The sequence below is a fragment of the Daphnia carinata genome, chromosome 2, assembly GCF_022539665.2.
Source record: "Daphnia carinata strain CSIRO-1 chromosome 2, CSIRO_AGI_Dcar_HiC_V3, whole genome shotgun sequence".
Lineage (NCBI taxonomy): Eukaryota > Metazoa > Arthropoda > Branchiopoda > Diplostraca > Daphniidae > Daphnia > Daphnia carinata.
The window spans coordinates 6,547,066-6,573,630 of record NC_081332.1 but is presented as its reverse complement, the minus strand read 5'-3'; the positions used below and the strand labels follow the sequence as shown (position 1 = coordinate 6,573,630).

Below are 26,565 nucleotides of genomic sequence, written 5' to 3'. Positions count from 1 at the left end.
GAACTGAAACAAGGAAATAGCGGTAAAAGTATTGACAAAAAAGGCCATGCGTGAAATCATGCCGCGACTCACGTATGTCGCAGATACCAACAAAATCTAAGAATTGATTGGCATATTTTCTGTCCACAATCATTTTGCAATCCATCGGGAAGGTAACCCGGTAAACATTTTTTATTTATTTATTTTTTTTTTTTTTGTAAGGCTATTGATTTCACCAGATGTAGTTTGGTGTAGTTCACAACGTTACGCGTTTGCGATGGACTCAGGCCAACACGTAAATAACAATAAAGCCTAGTGTATAATAATATATTTTTTTTTATCGCTCCAAAGGTAAACGTGCAGTTGAATAAGGGGCAGCAAAAAAAAACGAAGACAGCACCATATTTGCGAAAGTTACATCGATGGATGTCAAACCGAGTGGCAATATATCGGCAGACGGCCGAGGTAAAACGGCGTGAATTGTTGGAAACCTTTTTCGCCTTTGCTGCCTGCGAGAGTCCGTGGTGCACCGAGTTACACGCACTTTTAATGACGTGGCTGTTGTTGACGATGTGTCACTCTCTCTTCGGACTGTGCAGCATAGAAAACAAACAAGAAGCCAAAAACAGACAGAAATGCAAACCGTACTGTCACCACAACCTGCCCCGTCACCATCCAACAAACACACAGTTAGTACCAGCTGGTTTGACACTCTTCCTTCTTACTTTTTGGCCCATTCTGTTCTTGACTATTCCTCTTTTTTTTTTCGTCCTCTTATTACGTCTACTGCTTTATACGTAGATATATTTCTTGCTTCTTGGTTTTCTTTTTTCTTCGATTTTTTTGTTTAAAAAAGGGAAGAAGAAAACAAAACAAAAAAAATAAAATAAAATAAAAATAAAGAAAAAAGGAGGGAGACGGACGAAGGAGTGATAGAGTCTGGTTGTCAAAGCAAGAAGGCGCGTCTAGACGCGAGAAGGGGCTGGACTGGCGGAGGAAAATTGCCCAAGCTCTGCTGCCATTTACACCCAAGCTGTAAACCAGAATACGTGTGTAAATAACTGTCGTGTACATATTAAAAAAAAAAAAAAAAAGGAAAGGAAAGGAAAGGAAAAACAAAAGGGAGAATGGAAAGCGCATTATTTATCCATTCGACGCGAATCTAGTAATAGGGATTGACAAGTATAGTTAGCGAATGACTTAGTCTGTTCCAAAACGAACTAGATGGTTCGTTATTCAATCAGCTGTCTGTGCGAGTGACAACGCATGCATCACAAAGGCCAGAATGTTGTGTGTTTCAAGAGAAAAATGGCGAAAGCGAGCTTCAAAAACAGATGATAAGATAAGATGTATAGACGTCCTTATACATATGTCTATTCCGGTTTTAGTGATTCGAAACGAACTTTAAATCACCTTCAAAACGAACGGCTAAAACTTGCAAATCCACACTTATAAGTTTCTTGATTGCAATCGAACCCCCCCCCCCAAAAAAAAAAAAAAAAAAAAAAAAGAAAATACTTTTGGTAATCATCTAGCGAAACAAATGATTTTACATTTACATGAAATAATGCTTATTACCAACTGTGGAATCAAAGAATAAACGGTAATCTTTCATCTCTCTCCAATGAAAAATTACCACGCATCAACAGGCGCGTCGCCGTTCGAATTCTTTAATGTCGAACCGCATGTGTTTAATGCTCGCATTGTTTAAACAAATGGTGTTACGCTTATCGCAAGAACTGCATAATGATTGAGGGTAGGGCGCCATTTCAGCATGTTGCACGAGTTACGTTCACCGCTAATCTGCCACGAAAATCAAACGGTTTTTGTTTTGCGAATAGGAAAATGAAAGAGATGAGGATCGTTGCAACCCTGAAGACTTAATGAACGTACTAAGTCCATTTGAATCCCTGTGCGTGAGAAACTTGTGCAGGAAATGACGCAACTAAAATGCGTGAAAGAGCAAACTCCGAAATCGCTTTCAGGACATTTGAAACGAATGCCTTAAAAATGATCTCACGCGTCGATTGGTTGCTATGGTGTTTCATTATCATTGCGTTTGAAATCCAATTTCATTTTTCCAGAACTTTGAATGCTGCGCGTTTTTCTTTCCTTTCTTTGCTAGCGGCTTACAAATAAATCCAACCATGACGTATTGGCATGAGTAACCGCCAATGAATAGCGCCAACATCTATAGCGCTCCGCCAGAGCGTACAGCACGTCCGATCGAGCCCTTCTAACTCCTTGAAAATCTATGCGAGCGTCAGTAATTCATCGGCGGATGAAGTGGAGGAAATAAACATAGCACAAATGATAAAGCTTTTAATTTATTGACGTCATTTCGCACATTTCGCCTAGCATTTTCGTTTTTGTTTTTTTTAAGGGCGAATGCGAATGCCTAATGGAGTTAGCAGTTCCAACAGAGACAGGTGCGGCAACCTCGCAATTTTCTCACATGACGTCTTTTTTTTTTCTGTTTTTTTCAATTCCGGTCCGAAAATACATAAACAGAAGTTTATGGCCCGGACAGAGCGATTTATTCCTGCATTACTGCAATTGCGTTTTTTTTTTTTTTGTTAAATTCGATTCACCGAGTTCGTTGGGAAACGCGGAAGGAAAACCTTCGTTGTATTGCGTCGCTGGCAAATTTTGCGCGCGGTTCAGACAGATATGCTTCGCTATTCGTCTATAGGATGAAAGAGATGCAGACCATCAATCTAGCCTTGAACGTCTTAACCACGGGACAAGCCGTGCTCTTATTCTCGTCTATGGTATCTGTATACGTCCAATAAATCAAAGGGAAAACAAACTTAAGCTCGTACGGAAATGTATGGCTTTGAATACTGCAAGGTTATAAGGTTTCTCAGCGGACTCGATGGCGAGCTCTTGACCCTCGTCCACCGCACCTATCGTTTCAAATTGCGGGTGTAAATAAACGCATACCAATCGCAGGACATCGATAATAGTAACGCAAAAATTAAAGTAGCCCAGTGTGGTGATAAAAAGAGGTGATAAATATCTGAAGTCATCAACTATATGGTGGGTGTTGCACCCACGAATTTTTGCTCCAATCATCCCTGACTATTTGGATACAGTAATATCGTAAATGCCATCTGATTGTGTATACGACATATTTTGATATCTGTATTTGTGTGGGGCAGAGAACCAAGGGGGGAATGCCGTTCGTATAACGAGATATCCCCCTCCCTGCGTGTTCTTCCTGGGGTTTATCTTAGACGTTTGGGTAAAGAGCTTCATCGCCACTTCATTTACTAGTGGCGTGGCATTCGATTGACGCAAATTGGAGCCGCTTGTCCGCTTATGTAATAGGAGAGGGGGCCTGCTGTGTTGCCACCGAAGGTCCGTTTTTATAGGCCAATACATAAAGCCCCATGACTCAGAATGCCATCGAGTTTTTAGAACACAACAATCGCCCAACCGCACTATGAAACCAGGCTGACCAAATAGAGCCTCCCTCCTTCCTTTTTCACCCTCTTTGTGTGTGTGTGTGTGTGTGCGGCCAACCACACCCTTCTACCCGCCCGCTTTAGTCACATAATCCAACAACGATATTCCGTCGTCCATCTTCCTCTTTCCTTTCTCGCTCGTCTCCATTTTGCTGGCATATTTATATAAATGGGATGTCATCAACAGCACTTTCATTCATTATATATATATATATGTGGGCCTGTTGGCTTCGTCTCCCCCCCCCCCTTTTCGAATTGCCAAACACTCCCAACAGGACCCACACACTATACGGCAACGTGACAGAGAGCCCCAGTTCAACGCTGTTGAAGCAGTATAGGTCCGATGGTTTATATACGGCATTGAATCATTGGCGGGGACCCCGTCTATTTCACCCGCCATATAACGAAGTATGGGATTAAAGCCAACACGATAACAAGAAAAAAAGACAAAAACAAACAAAAAATAAAATAAGGGGAAGGAAGAATAAAGGAGGAAAGAAAAAAAGAAGACAGATATGGAGCTCAGTTTTGTGCTCAGTCCTTGCGCACATTTATTCGAACCTCTGTGTGCTGAACGCAGTTATGTCTGCTTGGAAAGTAGCATCATGCAAGAAGAGAGAGAGGAGAGAGAGAGAGAGAAGGAGCAACGCAGTGAAAAATGCCCAATTTCCCTTTGGCGACATTGCTCGACTCAAATTTTGTCGCCTATGGAAATATCTTTATTCGCTCATCTCCCTCGTTCTCTAATGTCATTTCACGATTTTTAAGACGGAGAGGGGAAAAAGAAGACTACTGCCGCCCCGCGGGATTGAAAGGCAGCGAGAAAGAGATGGCGGCTGTACGCCGGCTGACAACCGCATTTTGATCTGTGTTACATCTCCTCTGCTCGTTATACATAATATACATGGTTACACGCCGTCCCATTTTGTCGTGTGTGATGTTATTTCTTTTATTTTGTTATCGCCTCGTTCGTTGCTGCCTACCCTTTCCTTTTCCATGAAACATTTGCCATTTTTTGAATTGAACTGGGCTTTTCGCGTTGCCGGCTGATGCGGTCGAGCGCGCTCGGGATCCGCGAGGTTTACGTCGCTAACAACGACTTAACGGGGTAAACTCGCAGGAAAAGGTTAGACGTAGTTGAGAACAAGTGTCGCCCTTTTGTCTCCAATTATTTTCACTTTACGCCCAGGCAAAATAAGTCGGAAGAGAAGGTCATTACTATTCTGAAATGAGCGACAAAGTTGGAACACCTTCTGCTCTCTTCCAAACGAAATAAGTTGCAATCGTTTTACGTTTCTTTCGCTGCACTTATCGGAAAAATAAAACGATTACATTTCAACCCACAGACTAGCGACGTCGCGTATTTAATCCCAATGAGTTGTGGCATTAGATTTTTTTTTTTTAGTACGTGATGTGATAAATTGAATTCGAAATCACCATTAGACGAACGATAGGCTTGGCAACCGCTGATCCACTTTACGCTGTGATAAAACAAAAAAAAATTGATATTATGTTTTCGCTATAATTTCATGGCGTGCATTTTGCCTACTCGCTCCACTTCAAAATGCTTGTAAAAATCACATTTTTTTTTGTCGTCATCAATTGATTATAGTCAACCACCATGTCGGCCATATAATTGCAGCAAAGACGAGAATAAAGGAGGTTAAATAGCTAAGCCATTCGATTCTACATATTTTATTCGTTTTTGAAATATCAGGGAAGACCGTTGGGGAATGGCTGGTGCATTAGCCGTTCGTGTTGTTGAGTTTCCACGAACACGCAACGAACATAAATAAACAAATGATGTCGACGGAGGATATAAGGGAATACTTGGGAAAAGCAACATAACAAATGGAAAGAAAACAACTGGGAGTTGTATGCAGTCGCGTACTTGCCACTCGCGATCTTATGTTGGCGGGTAGCAAATCCCGATGGGTAAAAGGAACGTTAAAGCAAGTCAATGTGTCAACGGCTTTCACACCTTAACGATTCAGCGTACGATCCCAACAAACAAAAAATACACGCAAAAAATTATTGGCAAGATCTGGCGTCAGCTGCTGTTTTCAAGCAAAGGACTTACAAATGAGAATTGGCCTAGAATTCAACGTGAATAAAATAACGAAATGTTCCCAACTGCTTCGGTAATGACTATTTTCCTTACATTACAGGCTGGGATTTTTTTTTCTTTTCTTCTCGTATTGACTTGAATTTTTTGTTGTTTTTTTCTAGAGTCGTTCTTCAGCTATTGACGTCGAGCTTGTTATCTTTGCTGTCAGTTCACACACACACACACATGGACCCCACCGTGCTTCACATGGCTACACATGTTTCAACTCGGCCGGCGTGAATCCCCTGCTGATACGCCAAACGACTCTTCAGTGTACCTTATTACTATAACGTGCTGTGTTTTTTCTTTCTCTCCTCTATTTTTTTTTTTTCATCCTAAAGCTGAGTCATCGTTAAAACAGACAGTGAAATGAGTACGACTATCTAGAGACTTGATTTGGGGTTTGGACATGCGTGCTCCGAACGAGCCAACATTTGAGGGCCCGTTGTGTTCGCTGTGTGTTTAGGAAATTCCGCCAATCTGACACGGTCATTTGAACAGATTTCATTTACTTGGGCCATCCTTGCGCCACGTTTTTGCAACAACAACATTGGGCGCATTGAAGTAGATCATTCGCGCGAAATTATATAACACTTGACAATAAAACAACAGCTGTAAAAACAATTGAGTCGGTACCCGTTTTATGGGAAGGACGTGCCGTCAATGTCAGTTTTAAAGGAGAAAATCATCAAACGTGACTATTTTTTAGCACTCGAACAAATATTAGAAGGAAGGTTGATCAACATCAATCGGGAATCAAGTGCTTAATCGTTAGAATGCCGGGCCCTTCGTTATGCTTGCATTAACCTGGTTGAACGGGAAAGATAACATGGAGGAAACAGGCCGTCGAGAAAGCCGAACAAATGAGGAGCTTGAACAACTTCCCCAGTTTGCGGTAATTTAATCAAAAGCAATTTGAAGAGAGCAATCAAAGTGAGGGACGCGCGCTTCAGGAGCAAAGGGTAAAAATCAAAACGGGGAAAAAATAAATATATAAATAAAAAATAAAATAACGGGCTTGGAGTGGGTAGGAAGTGCGACGTGCAATCGTGCTGCGTTGATGGAAGTCAGTCACGTCATTTTCCTTTTTTTTTTTTCTTCCTGCTGAGTTTTTTTTTTCTTATTTCCAGAAAGGGCCGTCGGTGTGGGAAAACGCAATGAATCGTTGCTCTTCGATTATCCATTAAGCATTCACAGTAAACCTCATTTTCCCTAGTCGCCATGTCTGGCTTCTCGTACCCACTTCCTTCTAAAAGTTTTCCACTAGTCCCATGTCTTTCGTTTTTCAGCAGTTGAAAACCATCACGCACTGAAGGGGGGATCTTTTTTTTTTTTTTTCTTTTACCCTTCACGCTTCACTGCTTCTATACACATCTTAGAGTCGTATATACATGTAAGGTACAAAACACCATGTCTTTTCTATGTCGTATCGATGCGCGAGATATATTGCCATAGCCTGTATTGTTGGTATATCTACGTTGTTGTCTGCAAAATACGAATTTTCGTTGAGTTTTTTTTTTCCCTCCCTTCATTTTACCCCGTCGCACAACCGAAGGCGATTTATCGGAAATCCATGGACTAGCACAACGGCTCTGACCGGCGGGCTGCCTATATCAAAGTATAGCCAGCAAAGTCCTCTCGTTCTCACTCTAATTAATGCTGTCGAAAGTTTGGAGTAGCAGAGAAACGTTCATTCTTGCGCTTGTCGATTGTTTTGGGGCGAAAAGCGGGACTCCGGGTGTGTGTATACTCGACCGACGCTCTCACAGCGTCAAATAAATTGCAAGTATGCGGCGCGAAATAGGGCGGCAAATGCTTCCGTAATCAAAATGAATTCCTTTAGCAATCGTGCCTAGCGTGAAGTAAACGGTGCGCACCGAGCAAATGGGTATGCAGCTTGTATATATATATATATATTTTAAAGTGAATTTCAGCCCCACAAGGATAAATCAGTCGGTTGGCGGTGTTATCCAGCTATATATCCTAGCGTTTTCCACGATCGATAAAATACGAATTCCCGGCTTTAGGAGAACTGCGACTGCTGTTTGTAGACGCGAAAGTTGTGCTCTTCGTATCGGTTGAATAGCAAAACGGACGATGCTTTACTTCTGACTTATCCAGTCAATTCGTCTTCGAAAACGACGCCGAGCAAATCGAGAAATGTGTCGGACACGAAGAAGCATTTGGTTTGTGAAACGGGTGTATTGCTATTTGTGAGCAGCGACTTGGGACGCACGCGACAGCGTTTCCACCAAACAATGGTCGTCTAATGAAAAAAGATTGCTGTGCCCGTCGAACACAATACCGGCCACAACTTTTCGCAAAGGATTTGTTAGCAAGCAGGCTTTCAAACGGCGAACGGCGCTGGCGTTTACAGCTGCGGACTGGAGGTGAGATGACGTGGGCGGCCTACTGTCGTTACGCTTCTAAAAGTTCTGAAAGCCTGTCTCGGCAAGTTAAAGGAAAGCAAAATATAAAACAACAGACTTTCGGAAACGAAAGGAACGTCAGAACTATTTAGCGAACCTTTTTGTCGGCCGTTTGTCGACCTATTGGTAGTCGGCCCACGGGAGGTAGCGAGTCCTGCAATGTGCATTAGTCTATGTCGAGAACGATTATATTAAAATGGGGCAATAGTCTTCACTTTTCTCTGGAAGAAGTCCTTTTTTTTTATAGTTTTGTGAATCGTATTATGACCCCGACCGTGGTCCTTGTTAGATCCGAGTCATGAAAAAAGGTAATAAAAAAAGCGAATTGCCAAATGGGGAGGACTTTTTTTTTCCTTTTCAGGGAGTACATGTCGGGGTTATTCGACACTGACTCTTTTTCTTTGACACGAGGATATTATTTCGAAAAAATGCCACATTAAGCATTCAAGACAGGTGGAATATTTTGCAAGGAATTTGAGTTGTAAATATTCCAATATTCCGGGCAGAAAGGCACGAAAAAGAAACAAGAAAATAGAGAAAACAAAGGATGTTTTTGTATATTAAGTAGGTACGCGTTGTTTGACGCTGGCACGAAAGCTTTAAAACTATGATGCGCCGCCGCGTGTTTGGCTGCTATTGTGTAGAGACAAGGTGCGCATCTCAGTTGGAGGCGGTGTAAGCTCGGGCAGAATTTGGGTCTACTCCTAATTTATGAAACTTCACTAAGACTTTACAGGGGGGAGAGAGAAACCTGGCAGCAAGTCTCGTCTCGGTCTTAAAGTCTCAGAAATGTTTAACGTCAAACTAATGCGATCGGCAGCATTCCTTCTTCTATTCTTCGTACGCTGGCTATAGGTCACGGTACTCAAAAGGATTGCCTACGATGTCGTCGTTATTCAGTCAACTAGGAACTTACGTATTAGCAGCTACCATCCCACGTATCTATTTCAGTCCGTGTTCCCTAACAAGCAACGCTTTAATAGCCGCTCTTGTATGAATATTTAGCCGGGGACAAAAAAAAAACCCTAAGAGGAACACTGTCATTCAGAACGAAAGACGATGAATAATTTATTTGTTTTTAACTTTTTCTTATATCTTGAATCGTGTAACGACGCAAATGATTATTGTAGTGCAATGAATTTGAAAAGACGAGCGTAGAATGTAATGGATGTATGGATACGCAGTATGTTTTCAACAGGTTGGTTGAGTGGCAGATTTTAAGAGAGAATTACAGATTTTGCAGTGCGATACGCTTCATTGATCTCGTCGGAGAGAAAGGAAAGCGGGTGGTAATCCGAATGAGACTAACTCTGCGGAGCGGGTCCGTGCGTGTTTCGTTCGCTTGACTTCTCTCCGATAGGTTTTTGATTGTTTCTTTGGAGGGCTCTTTGTTTTGCTTGTACAAAATAAAATGCTGCCTGCCGATGGTTTTGACGATCCAGTATTTCACTGCGAGCCCATCGTTCGTTCTTTGCTAATATAAAAAGTTTCGATTCTTGTAAAAGAAGAAATATATTGAATATGGGAGTTTAGTAAAGCCAATCAGTCGAACGTCATGTCCAGCTAAGCGACTCCCACTTTCTTTGGAGGCATACGAGTCAATCTGTTGTTTCCCTAGTAGAAACAATGTGTAGTACATCATACAAATTCTGGAAACAGTTTAAAAGTAAAGGCATCATCTGGGCGTGATAAAAGTGGAACACCAGACTGCGGAGCTCACTTTTCATTTTCTTGGACGAGTTTCTATATTTATGTAGATGCTTCTAGCTTAGCTCTCTAATGATACCCAACTCTTGCTTTTCTCCCCCCGTTGTTGAGATTTCTCCCGTTTCTATAGGGAACCTCAGTCATTCTGCTAATGTATTAAAGAAAAGACCTCAAAGGGCGTTTTTATGTTGTCGGAGAGACTTACGGGGAGTTAATTGCTCTGCCGTCGTTTGAAAGTCATCAACAGATTTTTTTTTTTTTTGCTTTGTTTATTTTAACTTTTCAGTCATCCCCGTGTTTCCTACTTAGGTTTAGAAACCTTACAGGTTTTGTTTCTTCTTTTCCCAGTAAAAGCAGAAAACAAACAAAAACAAAACAAAAATACCCCGTGATGACACCGACGTCCTTGCATAATGCTATCCGTTGAACTGCTGATGTGCTAAATGCTGGAATGTTTACAGCTAGCTGCGATACAGACAAGTACCATCTCATTAATTATCAGCTGTGTCTTATGAATTAATTTTACACTTTAGTAACATGAACTTTTCAATCAAACGCCTCTTTATTGAGCTGGTCTGTTTTTTATGATTTAAAGATATGACCTGAACTACGCTCTTGTAGTAGACAAGTAAATCATTGAAAATTTGTTCGTTTAAACGGAATAAACGGGAAACGTTTACGTTGTTAGAATGCTGAGCCAAAAAAGTCGGAGCGAAGACAATAACGGCCATGCCTCGGCTTAAATCCATTGGAATTTTGTTGAGAATGGACTGCAATAAAGTTGGCCGTAATTCGTGATTAGCAAGTGGTAAATAAAGAAATAGTAAGACGGAATGTTTGCTGGCTTCCTTCGGGTATTTAAGTTGAAAGATATTTATAATGTGAAGCATTTATTGCGTGAAGGAGACAGCAGCCACGCCATGGCCCATAAATAGCAAAGTGAACAGCTTGCACTGGACGAAGGAAAGGCGGGAGGGGGGGGGGGGCTATTAGATGTGGTCTGTTGGGCAGTATCCCTCTCGTTGATTTATTCGTTTGACACAGAATGAAACTCAGCTGGACCACTAACGTAAAAAGTAAATATACCATCATGCTAGGGCCCAATTTCTCGCGAAGACGAATGCTGCAAAATTACGCCATTTCATCGCAAAGTGGACAGAATACTGAACTATGCGTCGTCTATTAAATTAATGATTTATCGTGTTCTGCGAAGTTGCTGAGCAACTCGGTTCTAGCAGTTAAATGTAAATTGTTTAAACGACTGCTGTAACTATTAATTCTAGGCACGCATCCCCAACTGGCGAAATAATGTAATGATGGAAATAATAACAAATACATATATAATAATGAACGAATGAAAAATGTCGTACATTTTGCATTGCTCTTTCACATACGTTGAAAGGACGATGCAAGGGCAGCTTGATAAAACAATATACCAACTAATTTGATCGTAGCTCGAGTTTTCACTTTGTGCTAATAAGTTTATCGATTCTACATCGATTTTAATACGCAAGTGACTCCCTCATAGGGTTTTAACGTTCGTCTATCTGCAGGCAACCATGTGATGCTTCCACTTTCTTTTCTGAGACAATGCCGCATTGTTATGCCGTAACATTTTCCTGTTTCGTTAATAGAGTTGCGTGTTAGAATGTCGGAGAAACCTAAATGTAGAAACACTAGAACATGATGGGAAGACAGGTCGTATGTGATGCACTAATAGAATCTATCAAGCAATTTTTTAGTCATGTGATGTAATCAAACCAAACAATAAAACATCAGCAGCTCGGGTTTCGTTTGGCCATATATTAGGTCTCTGCGGTTCGAGCCAACCCTCTCCTCATCAGAAAGTACATAGCCGTAGCTCTTGAATAAAGACATCAAGCCAACTATAACTTGATTAATAACGCGAACGATGGGGCATGTTGGAGCCAGGAACCTGCATCCTATCTATACAGTAATGATCTTATATACAGTCTGGACGGGCAACGTCCCAATCGGACATGACGGATTATATTACGTCATACCCCTTCAGGCTGCGTTGAAAGAATGTTGTTTCCAAGCCACTAAAATGACTCGATGACAAACAATGAACTGCTTCCTCAACGAAGGGGAGGTTAATGACTACTTGGATTGTTTTAGAATTATTATTTTTTTATTAATGGCAATGTGTACGATTTGAGCAATTGTTTTGTAAGAAACCATTGGAATTTTAGCGCAATCTGACATACTTAATTGGATAATGAACAAAGTATAGCGTCAGATGACTGTTAGCAAATCATATTACTCCAGTATATATAGTATTCTGTAAATGTTTCATTATCAATTAATTTGTTAAACATCTGCAATGGCACAGTGACTTCCCGAGACGAAAACTTGAAGCGTTGTATAAAGGTTTACTGCTAAACAAGCTAAAGTTCTCTCTGCTTACCAAATGACTGTAGTACTCTACGAACGCTGATACTCATAGATAAAATACGACCTGAAAGTTCCCAAACTTCAATGTTGTATACTATCGATGCAGAACATGAAATAACAACGTGGTAGTATACGTGTAATTACGAGTGACGTTGAAAAACGCTCCGTAAACCCCCTTTTTTTTCTCTCTTTATGGGATCCATTTTATTATTAAAAAGAGAAAAAAGTAAAGTGAAAAGCAAGAAAGAAAGAAAGTTTTTGTTTCCTCATACTCGTAAGGGTGATCTAACGCGGTAACTCATAAAACTCGGTAGTCTTTCAAAGAAAGAGCGTATCGAATCAAGTCGCAGAGGGACGGAGAAGAATGACTAGAATCGTGGGACACGTACTCAAAGGGACAGCTTGATTTAACGGTCTGCAACACGCATCGAGCGCCTCGGCCACCATTTTAATTGGTTACGTTATTATATTTTGTTTTTTTCTGAAAAAAATAGTAGCTTTTGCTTGCCAGTACGATAACCTTGTCTAGTACTTTGAAGTGCACAAGAAAGAAATTTAACAAGAAAAAATGGGTGAAAACGTGGAAACGCAGGTGATAAGACCGGATACGATTGTCATATTTCTTTTTTTTTATGGCGATGCTCGAGTAACGTGTTTTAATGCGATAATTTTGTAGAAAAAAACAACATGGTTTAATAAGAAGTCAGTATGCACACATACAAGTCGATTTTTCGTGTTCTTTTCATTGTAAATACTGCGCGCACCAACAGAAGACTCTGACGTTATGACGTGCAAAACAGCGCCAAAAATAGTTCATCCAAGAACAGAATTGATGCCTTTTCCAGTCGAGCGTCACGTAATAGTAAACGAATATCGTGCACATCACTTTAGATTGCAAGGGCACTAAAAAATTCATTGTGTGCAGCGCTGTATTTGAAAAACGAAGTCACCCTGTGCGGCTAGAACTGTTTTGCTTTAGTTAAATATGCAACTCTTGCGTAGGAGGCACAAACGCGTCTGTCGAGAACGCTTTTTACATGTATTCATCTCGAAAGAGCAGAAATTCATTCTTTATTAAGCTTACCTGCTGACATTTGTGAAGAGGCCTTCACAAATGATTGACTGGTGAAATGGCACAACAGAAATAACAAGAAAACTGGAGTGGCTGGTCGTATCATTTTGGATGGCGGTCGAGGGTCCAACCGATAGTGTACAACCAGGCGTTTAATGTTAGCCGACATCGGCTCCTTTCACTGAAGTTCCAGTTCACAGTTAGCAGACGCTAGGACAAAGTGCTATTCACACAGTGGATTTTTGTGGACGAATGCTGTCCGATCGCTTGCAGTTGAAGACGAATAGGTTCATTTTACTCAGGTGCAATCACCTAACCCTTGGACACATTGTAGAATCCGCTCAACGTCTGTAACACTGCAATGAAACCAATTGTCAGTCATTAAGCTTCTAACACAATGAAGCTAAAAACGAAACAAAAATACTGTCTAGTTTCTGTCAGGTAACTGTCTGTTTAGTTAAAGAGACTGAAAAAATCAACTGACATTTGAATAATTTAGACAACAACTATAACGAACGACTAACAAATATTTGCGAATGATCACACCAAAGCAATGTGTTAGGCACTCATTTCCGAAACGTCAACAAAAAGCGTTTCTATCTATTTACGTGAACGTCAACGACATCCTGTCGAGTCCACTATTTTCAACATTGTCTAGTCATTACAAAATTTGTTTCCCCCTCGTGATAACCCTGTGGTTTTCACATGCGAAGCGCAAAGCAACAACAAGTATTACATTGTCATGAGGTCCCCACGTCCTGGCTTCGAGATCAAGTTCCAAGAGTATACGGCTGGTACTGCCGCCTCACGTATGAAGTGACTTGGGGTTATCCGTCCCTAAAACACGTCAAGTTTCAAATACCGTATTCGCTTGTCTTGTCCCCTGCCAGGATGATGACTTCCAACTTAACAGTACAACTAATGCAACAATTAACGCTCGACTGTGTGCCATACACAGTTCAGCGCAATACGACAATACCAACTAGGCCTAGCCAAAGTAACACTGTACTATCATGTGTGGGATATACCTAGCTCCCCCCTCATCGGAGTTGTCTCTTGTGATGCTTGTCCGAGTGCTACCGAATGGAGGGGGAGGGATGACTAAGCCGCTCAGTGCTACCCTACTGTCATTGGATCCTTTACTCTTTGGACAGAAAAAAAAAGAAGGGAATTTTTCGCTGACGTGTTCTTCCGCTACAGCTATGCAATATGTAGGCTTGCTAAGAACCGCATTTCTAGTATAGCGAACTGTATGCAGTGGGGTAAAAGGGGAAAAAAAAAACAGAAAAACATCGCGACTCGTAATCCGAAACCTTATACTCAATCGTTCCACGACTTTCGTTCAATGTGATGACAATATAAATCTTCTCTTAACGTTTATAGGAGAAGAAAGTAACGAGTAGTATTGATCATTTTTTATTTCCACGAAGAGGGCATTCTAGTGTGCAGTGTTGTTTCCTTTTGTCAACGGGCCCTCTTCACCGTCAACTTTAGAGAGCCTTTTTCCCCAACGTTTAGATGGGCTGGTGAATGGCGAATGTTTAGAACTTTGAGGAACTCTAACACACGACAATGCTAGCCAATTCAGTTAGCTTCAAATCTGGTGCCAGCCACTATCAGCTTGGGTGACAATTGATTTTCGATTAAAACAAGGTCAATCGAATAGTACCTTTTTATTTTTATTCGAGTGACATTTTCTTTTTTCTTCGTTTCATTACCGAATGACGGTGGAAACCATAAAACAGGGGGGGGGGGGGGGGAAACAAGGAAAACGAATAAGCAGGTCAAGGTAGCGATCGGCTTTTAAACGGTGAAATATCCTGGGTCCTCGTTTTCCAAATTCCATTCAGCGTTAGAGATACATTTAGTACGTAGTGTTTGGGAGAAAATCAATGGAATTGAATATTTATGATTCCTTAGGCATGTGACCATATCGGAATCTCGTGGGCCTAGTTGAAGTATCTATCCATTAGCCCTATCGTGACACTGTTGGCACCGCTAGCTGATACAGTAGAATAATCATAATAATAATAAGGTGATATAAGACAAACTGGACTAAAGTCTTTCATTCGAATGTCTGAATCCATTCGAATAAATATTCATTAGGAAAATCACAGGAGTGAGAAGTTTCTGAGGACTGCGCAATACAACTGTTAATTTATCTAACCTTTGTTGTTGTAAAAACGTTTGGAATAAAACCCTTAGTGTTTTTTTTTCTTCCATACATTTAATATTAAGTGTTACACATTACGTGTTACGAGTGTTCTCGAGTGGTTTGAAAAATTCAGATTCAAAATGTTTTCAACTCGTTGACACCACTTTATCTAGGTGCCCTCTCCTTTCAAACGATACGAAAAGAGTGGATCCGTTGCCTAGGCAATTAATCTGATGCAACTAATATGAAAACTTTGAGAACCTACAGTAGTTGTACACACACTCTAGTTTTATGTGAAACGATGAAAATGTAGTAATCAATTAAGCCTAGGTCGGCGTATCAACTCACTTCGTTTAAAGAAAAAAAAAGGGTAAAGGTATGGTTGTAGGTTTCAAAACGACACTTTCAATTGCCACCAATTTAAATCCAAAAACAGACGTTTGTTTTTTTTTTTGTTCGTGAAGACTATAGAACAATTACGTAGTCGCGATTTAAAAGAATTATTCACATATAACGAACTACGCGCATCCGTTTTCAGGTTAGACAAACAAATTGAAGTCAAAGTGTTGATTTTGATATAGTGGTAACTTGTTACAGAGACATTGCACTAGGACGTTCAGCAAAGAGGGCGCACGACACAGACGAACACACACAGCACTAAGGGCGATGGTCTGAACCATACTGACAGCTGCAACATAGGGGATAGGTCTTTTCTACCCGGCCGGGCACCCTTCACCACGTCTGCCAACATTTCCGCCGCACGCTCCTGTAGGAAACCTTCCCTGCATGCGTCCACTCGTTTTCCACCATATTTGCAATCATACAGTATACGTATAATGCATACGATATCAGTTTGTGCACGCAGCCCTTCAACTCTTTGATTTCTCCTTCAGCGGCTATTCGGAGGAACCTTTCTTATGTATTTATGAATGTCATAATAGAAGGAGTATAATCATTTTCATTTGCAGTTCATCTACGTGTAAAACTTGTATATATGGTAGATAGGGCTACACATTTTCATGAAAGATTTCTGCAAGGATGTCGAGACATTGGTTTTCTCGAGAATTTTCTCTTCATGTGATGTCGTTTTTAATTGAAGTTCATCACAGACTGCTTGAGCACGAGAAAAGACAATTAGGTTTGGTTGAACTGCCTCTACCGATAATCAGGATTACAGGCTTCCATGTTCTTCGTCATATGACGTCCTCTTTTTCTTGTGATTTGAAGTGTATGGAATTGGAATGACGCAAGAGTCTAATCATTTGTTATCAAATTCAAAACAATGTTGAATATAATAGCGTGACTTGATGATACGTAGACAGAATTTTTCTTGATTGACTGGAAGCTTTTGTTTTTGTCCTTCACCTAACGTATCATGATTTTGCATGACGTTCCAATTAGAATTATTATGACAAAGACTTTTGAGGTTGGCAAATACGTATTTTCTGTTGATCGAGGAAGCAATCGGAAACATTTAATTGGAAGTATGTTCTAGAGCGGGCCCTAAAGCTACGGCCCACGTAAATGATGTTTACCAGACACGAAGCAGACAGTTTTCATCGCATTTCAGCTTTGGTACGATCCGCATTTTCAACAAAAAATAAAAATTGTTTCGTTTGGTTTTGTTTTTTCTTACTAGTTTTTTTTGTTTCAACGGAAAAATCTTCGTCATTAGCAGTGTGAGTGAAAATGTCGAAAGGATACAAAAAGTGATAGTATGGCGTAGTGCACGGCATATAACACACAATAATCAATAAGCTGGTAGCCTTCTATATATTCTAATGTATGGCATGTTTCACTTGAGACTGCAGCGTGCAACTGACGCAAAACACAAGCATTCAGTTATATATATATATTTTTCTTTTTTTGCAAACTCTACTGCAGCCTTCGATGTGTTTCTACGAACACGAAGAAAATATGAGCTTCTGCGTGTATAGCGTGCAGATACTTCCTTACCTACTAACGAGCTCTCCGAAGCACTAAGTATGTATAAGAAACTGTGACCCTCACATCAAAAGCCTTTATTCCCAACAAATAGGGGAAAAAACTTGTGTTGCTATAGAAGAACGGCATGTTAACAGACGAGGCTGATGCATTGATACATCCTCCTCATTTTCTACGCTATAATGAGTCAAACGCGACACAGAAAGCAACGCTTTGAGTACATAACGTAAGGACTCGAAATGGAAGTATAGACAAAAAAAAACAGTTGGACGGGTCAGCTATTACATAAAACATTAGACAGTACCTGGCTCAGCGCAGACAAAAAAAAATATAAGTACATAAATAAAAGAATAACCGGAAAACATTGCAATGTTTCATCCGCATTTACCCACTTTTGCGAAATGGCTTCTTAAATTGTCATGAACTCCTACAAGGAACACTTAATATGTTTGCTCTGCCACAACTTCCGCGTTGACGTAGATAAATAAGCTAGAACAAACGGTGGCCAATAATAGAACGACGATTAGAGTTATGACTACTGTGTAGATAAATCTCCCAAATAAAGTCACGTTTGTTAGTAAACGAGTATATCTTTTGAAGTATTACTTTACGTGAAATTTGTAAAATGTTAATGACGTTGCGAAAAGCTGAATCCCTTTTTTTATCAGCTTGCTCGTTCTGTGATACAGCCACCCACTCGGTATTTATATTCGAAGATTAAGCCCATTGTCCCTTCGCTCGACGCTTATTGCTTTTCGAATTCTTTTATAATGAATTTAGAAGAAATAGCGCGTGGTTTGCGTGCCTTAACCCGCAAAAACATATCGATATTTGAGACGATCATCTATTTTATGCAAATCAGACGATAATAAAATTGCTGGATTTACATTCCCACCCATACGTTGCCCAAAAGAAACCGTTTGGAATGATGATATTCAATGAACGTATCCATAGGGACGAATACAAAGGTGAGAGCTGCAATATGTAGTCTACGAAACGCAGTATGGAAACATTGTTGTTGTTTTTTTCGAAGCAGCGAACAAGTATACTTCTACGCGAAATATTGCTTTTTGCGAAAAGTAGAGCTCTGGTTTTTTATTTAGTCTAGCTTCGCGATGCATTGATTTTATTCTTTTATATTCTATAGCTACTATATAGTCTTGTTTTTAAACTGGTTTCTTTGTTTCCTTTTCGCTCGATATTGATTTTGGCATCATCTTAGTCTCGCAGATTAAAGGAAATTTACATTCGTAATTTTTTAGTATTTTTCGGTGCACAGTATAAAAGTTTTGCCATATGATCCAATGCGATGATTCTCCATGTTCGTAATGCAGTTCGATTTTTTTTTGTTATCTTATGCCACTAAGTACAAATCAACAAGTAATGGAATCTACACATACGTATCCCCGTGTACGTATAACTTTTGCGTAGAAACAGGTAACATGTAATTAGAGAGTTAGATTATGCCAAAAAATGACCACTGGTAAATAGTGAAATCCTTACATCATCTTCACTTTCGAAACGTCCTCGCATTACAGAGCGATCGTTTTTTATTAACATACGAAATTGTTTCAATTTATTTTAAACAGCTGGTATCCCTGAAATGTGGCGATAAAAGTAGACGCAAGTCATTTGTTCTTACTTCTTTGAAAAGGGAAAAAAGAGAAGGAGGAAACCAAAGCATCCAGTTGTCTTCGAGCCCAATAAAAGGAAAATAGGGATGAAGAAGGGTTTCAGTTCGAACAATAGAACAAGAGAAACCAAATGAACATAAAGGGAGAGCGACAGCTACGAAGGGGATGAAGGGAAAGTAGAAAGGGCGGTATTGTTCTTTCGGCCTGAAGACAGGAGGAACGCCGCACGAACGTGCTGCAGCTGAATGTACCGCTCTGCACAATTCATTTTGGTAGTTCTACTTCCAAGCGCTATCTACTGGTGCCCGTTCTTTCGATTGACTCATTACGCTACTTTTCAAAACGGATTTAGGACCAGTATTGATGAAACAAATCAAACAGCTCGTTGTCAATTATCAGTTTTTAGTCGTTAAATTACCCAAAGAGAGACTCGCTGAAATTATCTTCTGTTTGAAATATGAAAAGGTTTTCCGAGACCTCTTCCATCGAAATGTTGACGTGTTGCGTAATTATACATCTTAAAAAAATGGCACAGCATTATCCTGAGTAAACTAGACGCCATGTTTAGCTGTGCGATGATGGAAACGTCACCATTCCGGCGTGCCAGCATAATTCTGGTCGAAGTAGGCTGCTCAGTAGCAATCGGTCTGTTGTGTGTATATATGTGCTCAATGCGTCTACCGGAAGCAGACAAAGGATATAAGAGATTAAAAGAAAGTTTAAAACGCATTCAATGAGGCGATATAGTACATTTATAGTCTAGCTTGTAAAAAAAGACACCAAATGGGTTCGTTAGAAACATTTCATTACCTTAAGATGTGAAAAACATCCATGTACCGTTTACTTCAATGTACGGAATTGCATCAACTCGAGCACGGTTTTTATTTGCAAATAAAAAAACCGCGGTAGTATCAAATTGGATTTATTTTTTCCTTCGTTGAAATTAATCAAACGATGCAAATGCGGAAATATAAAAAAAAAAATAATTAAGAAATTGCTTTCGATTGTATTACGATAGCCGGTAGGATGTCAATAAAGCGAAGTGAAGCAAAAACTAGTTTTACAGCTGATGCCAATGTGAAGTAGAAAAGACGAATGCACAAAGTTCACTGTACAACAGATACGAAGTTTATTGTAAAGCAACTGGAACACACGGACAGGGTCCATAGAAGGCCGGAATGAGCGATTCAGTCGTAATGTTATAAAAGGGAATACAGTATATGTAAACTACTATTCGCACATGCCAGTTCATCATCAGAGATCTTTTACGTTAGCACATGATTTGTTAATCGTATGAAAAAAATAGTTGTAGCCCCGTTTGGTGCTGGTGCGTAGATGGGCCATGACGTCAGATTTTTTTCATGTTTATTTTCGTGCATAAAACGCTTAATTTCTTGTTTTTTCGTGCGAAAAGAAATAATGAGTCACACATGGTTGATTGCCAACTCTTCGCTACATAAAAGGCAAAACAGTGATACCAAGTGACTTGTTTGTCGGCTAAACTACCGGTTAAACTGCAGCTGAGTGCAAATTGAGACTGCCTTTGCTCTCCTTTTCGCGTTTCAAATAGAGGAGACACGTCAAACACGCGCTTCCATTTCACTTAGTTATTTATATAGCTAAAAGGACCGTTTGTTCTTTTTCTAATTTCGCATTTCCTTATCATGGTCGCTAAAACTGTACACAAGCCCAGAGCCTTGTACAATAGCATTTTATTGCATTGATCTTAATCGGAACGGAGAAATAAACGAAATTAAGAGATTTAAAGAGAAAGGGAAAAAGAAAGAACTGATCAAAACGCAATGAAATGAAATGAGATTTCACATTCTAGGACGATGGAAAAAGACTTCTGGAATTTACTTTTTAAAAATATTCACAATATACCTATGCTAGCTTAAAATTGTTTATTCTGTTCCAGGATTAACGATAAAAGATTTTCCAGGAAAACTGAACTTCTTTTGATAGAAAAGATACTTACTATGCCTATCAAAAGAGATTAGCACGATTCGGAAGACGCGTTAATTTTGTGTTTTGAAAGATCTTCATTTCTTTTACCAATAGAAATAAAGATAATAACAAGACAAAAAAATTAATCTTACCGAATGGAATGGCAAATGAGACCGGAAAGAATGTAAGAGTTTCTCTACTTCCATCAGCTAATCCTATCTTTCAACCAAATACATCTTCGTAGTTTCTTTATATCGGCCGAGTAATTATAATCCCTTTTATGTCGATAGAAATGTTCAAAGAAGAACGTAGGCAGATGGACAATAACGCATAAGGCTAGAACAGAGATGCGTTTTTAACTTTAACATAATTTTATAAATACCCTTGTACTCGATGTTTTATCAGCATTCCAGTAAACGTTTTCTTGTGGAAAGCTGGGGTACTTCTCTAAAATATCATGCGATGGTATGGTATTATAGCTTATATCTTTGATCGAAAATGTTACAAGAATAGGGAGGATAACAAGCAGTCAAAGAGTCAATCACAGTCACGACACACAACTTCATCAAAGCAAGGCTCGCTTATTCGGCTTCCGAAGACGTTTGAAGCTAGATTTACGCTAACCATTCCGTTGTTTTCATTTGTATTATTCAAGGAATGTGGGCAGGGTTAAACAAAATTAAGCATTATATGAGTAACGAGGTTAAACTTCACTGGTGCGCATTGGTTTCTCCACATTGAACATAGTAAAGTAAAATCTTGTTCTACTTTTTACAATGGATAAAACTCTTTCAGCTTACGCATCATGTTATTTAAATTACACGGAGATAGGTCTATAATACCACAACCTGAGCAGGCCAACAGCAACGGATTGGCAACAACTCTACATTTAGAAATTTTAAAAATGCATTCGACCAAAAGTTCCGTTACCATTACAACTCTCCTGTTAGTGGAACTCCCGGGACATTAGAAACGCTCCGACAGTAGAACTCTAGTTTTAAATTAATTACAAAAATTATAATAAATACCCACTGGTAGAATTTTATGGCCTTATAGGAACACCACAGACAGCGGAGCTCCATTTTAAGAAGTATTTCGCAACATGACTCAAGCGACTCTCCTACCGTGAATACCCGGCAAGCTCCAATGGAACGTGACTGCCCGTCAAAAGAATTCGATTGTTTTATTTTCCCCAGTAAATACCCAACAATACAAAACTCCACAGAATTTTCTTGAACATGAAATCCATTTGGTAGGAAAGAAACTTTTTACGCTCAACGAAAGAGTATCGCCGTAAATAAAAGTGTGTTGATCATGGTTTAAAATTTCACAAGTCTGAAACTTTTCTATTGCAAAAACAATTATGCAGGCAAAATGATAACATGAAAAGAAAAAAAACTTTCTAAACGGGAATAACAGATGAGATGGGAAGGAATGTAAAGAATGCTCAACTACTATCGTGTAATTCGGTCCTTTGAGCCAAACTCCTCTCGTTTTCTTCATATTACTTGCGTATATGTAGTTCGCTTTATCCGCGACTAAAAAAGCTAAAAACTAAAAATTCATGCGACAAGAATCATATAAGACTCGTAAAATATTGGTAAACTTGATTGTTTACGCCCAACCGTACACGCATTTAAGCAGGTCAACAATAAGAGAGTCGTGACGCCCTACAATGGATCTTGATTTCTCGTCAATCATTAAAGTAAATATTTTGTCAAACGAAGAAGGAGGAGGGCGAATAATAGAGCTTTATACGATTATTTTAAACATGTATGATAAATGAAGAAATTCAAAACGTGAAATTTTCCATTTTTCACTCACAAATGGTTTACCGCTCGCCAACCATAACATGATATTCACAAAGTTAAATACAATTACCATTGGTTCCACAGAATTCCTTCTCGCGACATTCCCTCCAGCCAACACAAGTAGTTTAAAAGCAGCTTCGGATTTACCATTTTCCTTTGAGATTGCATAGCTAGGAAAAGAATGACATGAACGAGAAGAAAAATCAAACAAACAGGAGTAAAGAAAAGAACGAAAGGGTTTTCATTTTCACTCCTCGTCTGCCGATGATTCGAGTCCTTCGATTTCGTCTGGGCTTCCTTCAATCGCTTGCCAAAATGCCATGGTCATTTTCTCAGCATATGCTTTCCTTTCAGCCCCTTGAAGACTACTGGCTTGACTTTTCATTAAGGACATTGCTTGAAAAAGTTCCTCAAAGGAATCGATTCCTTCACTAATTTGACGATCAACTATCAGGTCTCTTTCCAGATTGTTTTCCGATGACGAGTGGTCATTCGGTTGCTCCGAGTCTTCGCTCAGCAACAAACGGCTCAAATGATTCATTCGGCTCTTGTCGCCACCTGTAAGGTTCAAAATATCCCGAATTTGCACTCACTATCTTTTGAAGTTAAAATGCTCACTTTTTAATTCCAAGTTTGGCCATGAATGTGCATGCAGAGCTTGTATGATCCTTTCTATTCCTAGTGTTTCAGGAAAATCATCATCTGGATCAGGCTTTTCAAAAGGGTTGAGTTCCACTAGTTCAAACCCATGACGAATACACCACTGTTGAGCTGTACACAATAGTGTGAAAAACACAACTCAAAAATTACATTCATCATTGTTAGTATCATACCAACAATTTTGGGGGTATGTTTCGTATTTCCCTCAATAGAGCATTGTTCACAGACAAGTATGTTAACACCAGTATCAAATTCGTTCAGAAATGGAATCCATTCTTCTGCTTTTTTCAATCCATCTTCCTAGAAATAAAAGTAAATTTTAATCATTATTGGTGATCTGTAAATTGTCTGGTGATATGTTTTGCTCATACCTGAGCACTGTCAAAGAAGATTATTGAAGCATTTATGTTTTCGGCAAAGTCTTCATCAATAGCTGTTTTTGTGGTCATTCGGCACAAATGAATTGATGCATTGTAATATTTATTGGTTATATCCCATTGATAGAAGGAAAATCCTTTACCATCTTCACAAACAGAAGGCAGATAACCAACTATGCCTGTCAAAACCGAACAGTAGTAAAAATAATGAACAAACTTTCTACAATTACAAAAGAAGTTGTTTCTAACCGTACCTTCAATAATATCTTCCGGTTTTTTCCCATCAATTCCTATCACGAGGCAGATCGGAAGATTTTTCATATCGAAAATAAATGGAACGTTCACAACGAAGTTCGCAGATAATATATACTGGAAAATACAACTGATCGAATTTGCAACTGGAAAGAACAAAATGTCAGTTCGCCTATTCTCAGTTACATATGTCTCATAACTGATTAGTTACCTCCACCGTAGACAAGCAGACGTAATTTTTTGTTTATATATCTCCTAACCTGACTAAAAGTACGGGAAATATATTACCACCTATTTGTCATGTATAAAGTAAAATAGTCCCATCTAGCGACGGTAAGGTGATACATGTGGTATCTGCGATTGACGTTCTGTAACGGTTTGAATTCTGACGTACTAAACGTAATGAACGTTCGTTAATCTCTAACTCACATTAATTCAATTCAAGTCATTTAAAAATAAGTGTTGGTAATTTAAAGCTTATAAAGCTTTCTTTATTCTAAGTTATAATTTGTAAAATTTTATATTAAATATTTTTTTAAAAATTTTCAATCATTGGTGACGATGCTGTGGCATATGCATTCAGAAACAATAAAACAACATTGTGGCACCTAAGCTACATTATGACGCCCTTTCCATGGCATTGAAATCTTGGCTATAACAACTGGTGGCAACTAACCTTCGTTAACGCCATTGGGATAAGCCCAAATATGCAGATTTCTTAATGCAGTTTTGAAAATGTATTGCTACTGACGAGTCATACTGAGAAAAACCTGTCGTTAATGCGCACATTCGTAGAATTTTCAATAAAATGTGAAATGGCGGAAAACGGTAAGTTTTGATTGTAACCTACCTAACCGATCGGTAACTTATTTTTTCCCTATTCTAAAGTGGTAAACAAGGTAAAAGGAAAACTGGTCGACAAGAAAAAAAAATAAAACACAAACAAAACAAAGAAGCTTTTTTTCATTTTTGCGCGAGAGCAGATTTTTTATTTCATGAAACCTTGCGCGTTTCAGGTCTTCGACTCTTCCGGTCGTTTGCTACTTTTACAGTCAAATAATATTATCACTGCCTCATACCTTGCCGTTTCAAAGCAATGATTATGGCACAGCGCATTCACGATTACGGTATGCGGAAACCTCTAGTTTCCGATCACTGAATTTCATCTGAACTTTGTAGGGCTTGCCATAGCCTGTGAATAATAACTATTACAACCTAAACTCATTGGCGACAAAGCTATGGACTGTTAGGTCTGTAAGTGCAATTACAAATGATAGGATACTTATGGAATCGATTGCTGCTATGGTCATGGTGTTAATTTTTCTTTGGCTGTTAGGATTTACTCATTCTACTATGACATGTTCAGGCGTTGGAGAGGGTGTTACATGATCGCCAATGGCCTAGAATCCATTTTCATTTGCACCCACTTGACGGTAGGGACAACGCGACGCGTGACTTGAACCGGAGAATCTAACCCTCGTGCACGGATCTCTTAATCGAACGCGAATCTTTTTTGTTTCTTTGTTTTCAATCATAATAAGCTATGCAATGCCTACAGTGTCGTAAATTATTTTAAGAAATTACAAAACAAATTTTCAACTTTTTTTAAAACCATTTTATTTGAAATTTCCAGTACAAGGACGTATTTTAGATCAAGAGAAGCAAGTTAGTGTTTATTTTGGCGTTTAGAAAAGCCGATTCCGGTTACTTCTTTTCCATCGCTGGTAAAGTTGTTGGACTTGTTCAAAACCGTTTTGATATTTGCAGCCGCAATAGCCACCGCCTGCTTCTGGATGTTTAACTTCGGGTATTTAGTCATTCCATCATTTGAGGCACGGCTGCTGGTAGAGGCTACACCAACAACTTCTTTCCTCACAGGGTAACGATAGTCGTCGAAAATATCTGAAGCTGCGACGCCCTCCATCACCTTGCCAATGTCAAGTTTAACGTCGCTGACGTCGTTAATGTTCTCGTTACTGGTGTGGGAAAAGCCGATTCCTGTTTTTTCTTGGGTAATGGTACCAAAGTTGTTGGGCTGGTTAGGGACGTCGCTGAGATTTGCAGATGCAATTCCCTCCGTTTGCTTCTGAAGTTTTAACTGCGTATTTTCCTTGGCTACATCAGAAATTTGGTTTCCAGTATTTGAATTTATCGAATCGGAAAGTCCAAGTCCATGGAGATGACTTTCGATGTAAACTTTTACAGCTTCTTTTACGTTGACAGGGTCATCTGTAAGATCCGAAAATGCAGATGCTTTCACCTCCTTGCTGATGTCGAGTTCAAAAACTTGTGCCTCGTTTATACTTTGATCGTAGTTCTTGGTAAATCCAATTCCATTCGCCGTATTTTCGGTTTTAGTATCGGTGATATCGTCGCCATTAGACAAATCCATGGGGTTGATTTTAGAAATTGCATTCACAGAATCAGATTCATTGAGAACATCTAAAGCTGCAAGCTCTGCCATTACATTGTTGATGTGGAGTGAGAAGACATCCCCCTCATCGCCAGCTTGGTTGTTAGTGTTCGCAAAGCCGATTCCGTTTACTGACTTTTCTATGTCTATGGCAGAGATTTGATCGTAACTAGATGAATCAGTAGAATTAAAATTT

The 26,565-nt window shown here is 39.5% G+C and overlaps 2 protein-coding genes across 2 annotated transcripts in view; both read right to left on the bottom strand.

Moving 5' to 3' along the window:
• Positions 1 to 16,002, bottom strand: part of LOC130686549 (protein turtle-like) — a 43,427-nt gene extending 27,425 nt beyond the window's left edge. Inside the window, exons 1-2 of the mRNA XM_057509666.2 lie at positions 15,680 to 16,002; positions 13,189 to 13,532 (exon numbers count right to left, since the gene is read on the bottom strand). Coding sequence (XP_057365649.1) covers positions 13,189 to 13,345 — 157 coding nt within the window. The 5' untranslated portion in view covers positions 13,346 to 13,532; positions 15,680 to 16,002. The remainder of the gene's footprint in view (positions 1 to 13,188; positions 13,533 to 15,679) is intronic.
• Positions 16,003 to 22,616: 6,614 nt separating this feature from the next.
• On the bottom strand, positions 22,617 to 24,115 carry LOC130686552 (alpha- and gamma-adaptin-binding protein p34-like). The gene is made up of 5 exons (XM_057509669.2): positions 23,959 to 24,115; positions 23,699 to 23,883; positions 23,501 to 23,627; positions 23,286 to 23,438; positions 22,617 to 23,225 (listed from the first exon to the last, which is right to left on the bottom strand). Exons 1-5 carry the CDS (start codon positions 24,023 to 24,025, stop codon positions 22,915 to 22,917), a joined length of 843 nt encoding a protein of 280 aa, XP_057365652.1. The 5' UTR covers positions 24,026 to 24,115; the 3' UTR covers positions 22,617 to 22,914.
• Positions 24,116 to 26,565: the final 2,450 nt, after the last annotated feature.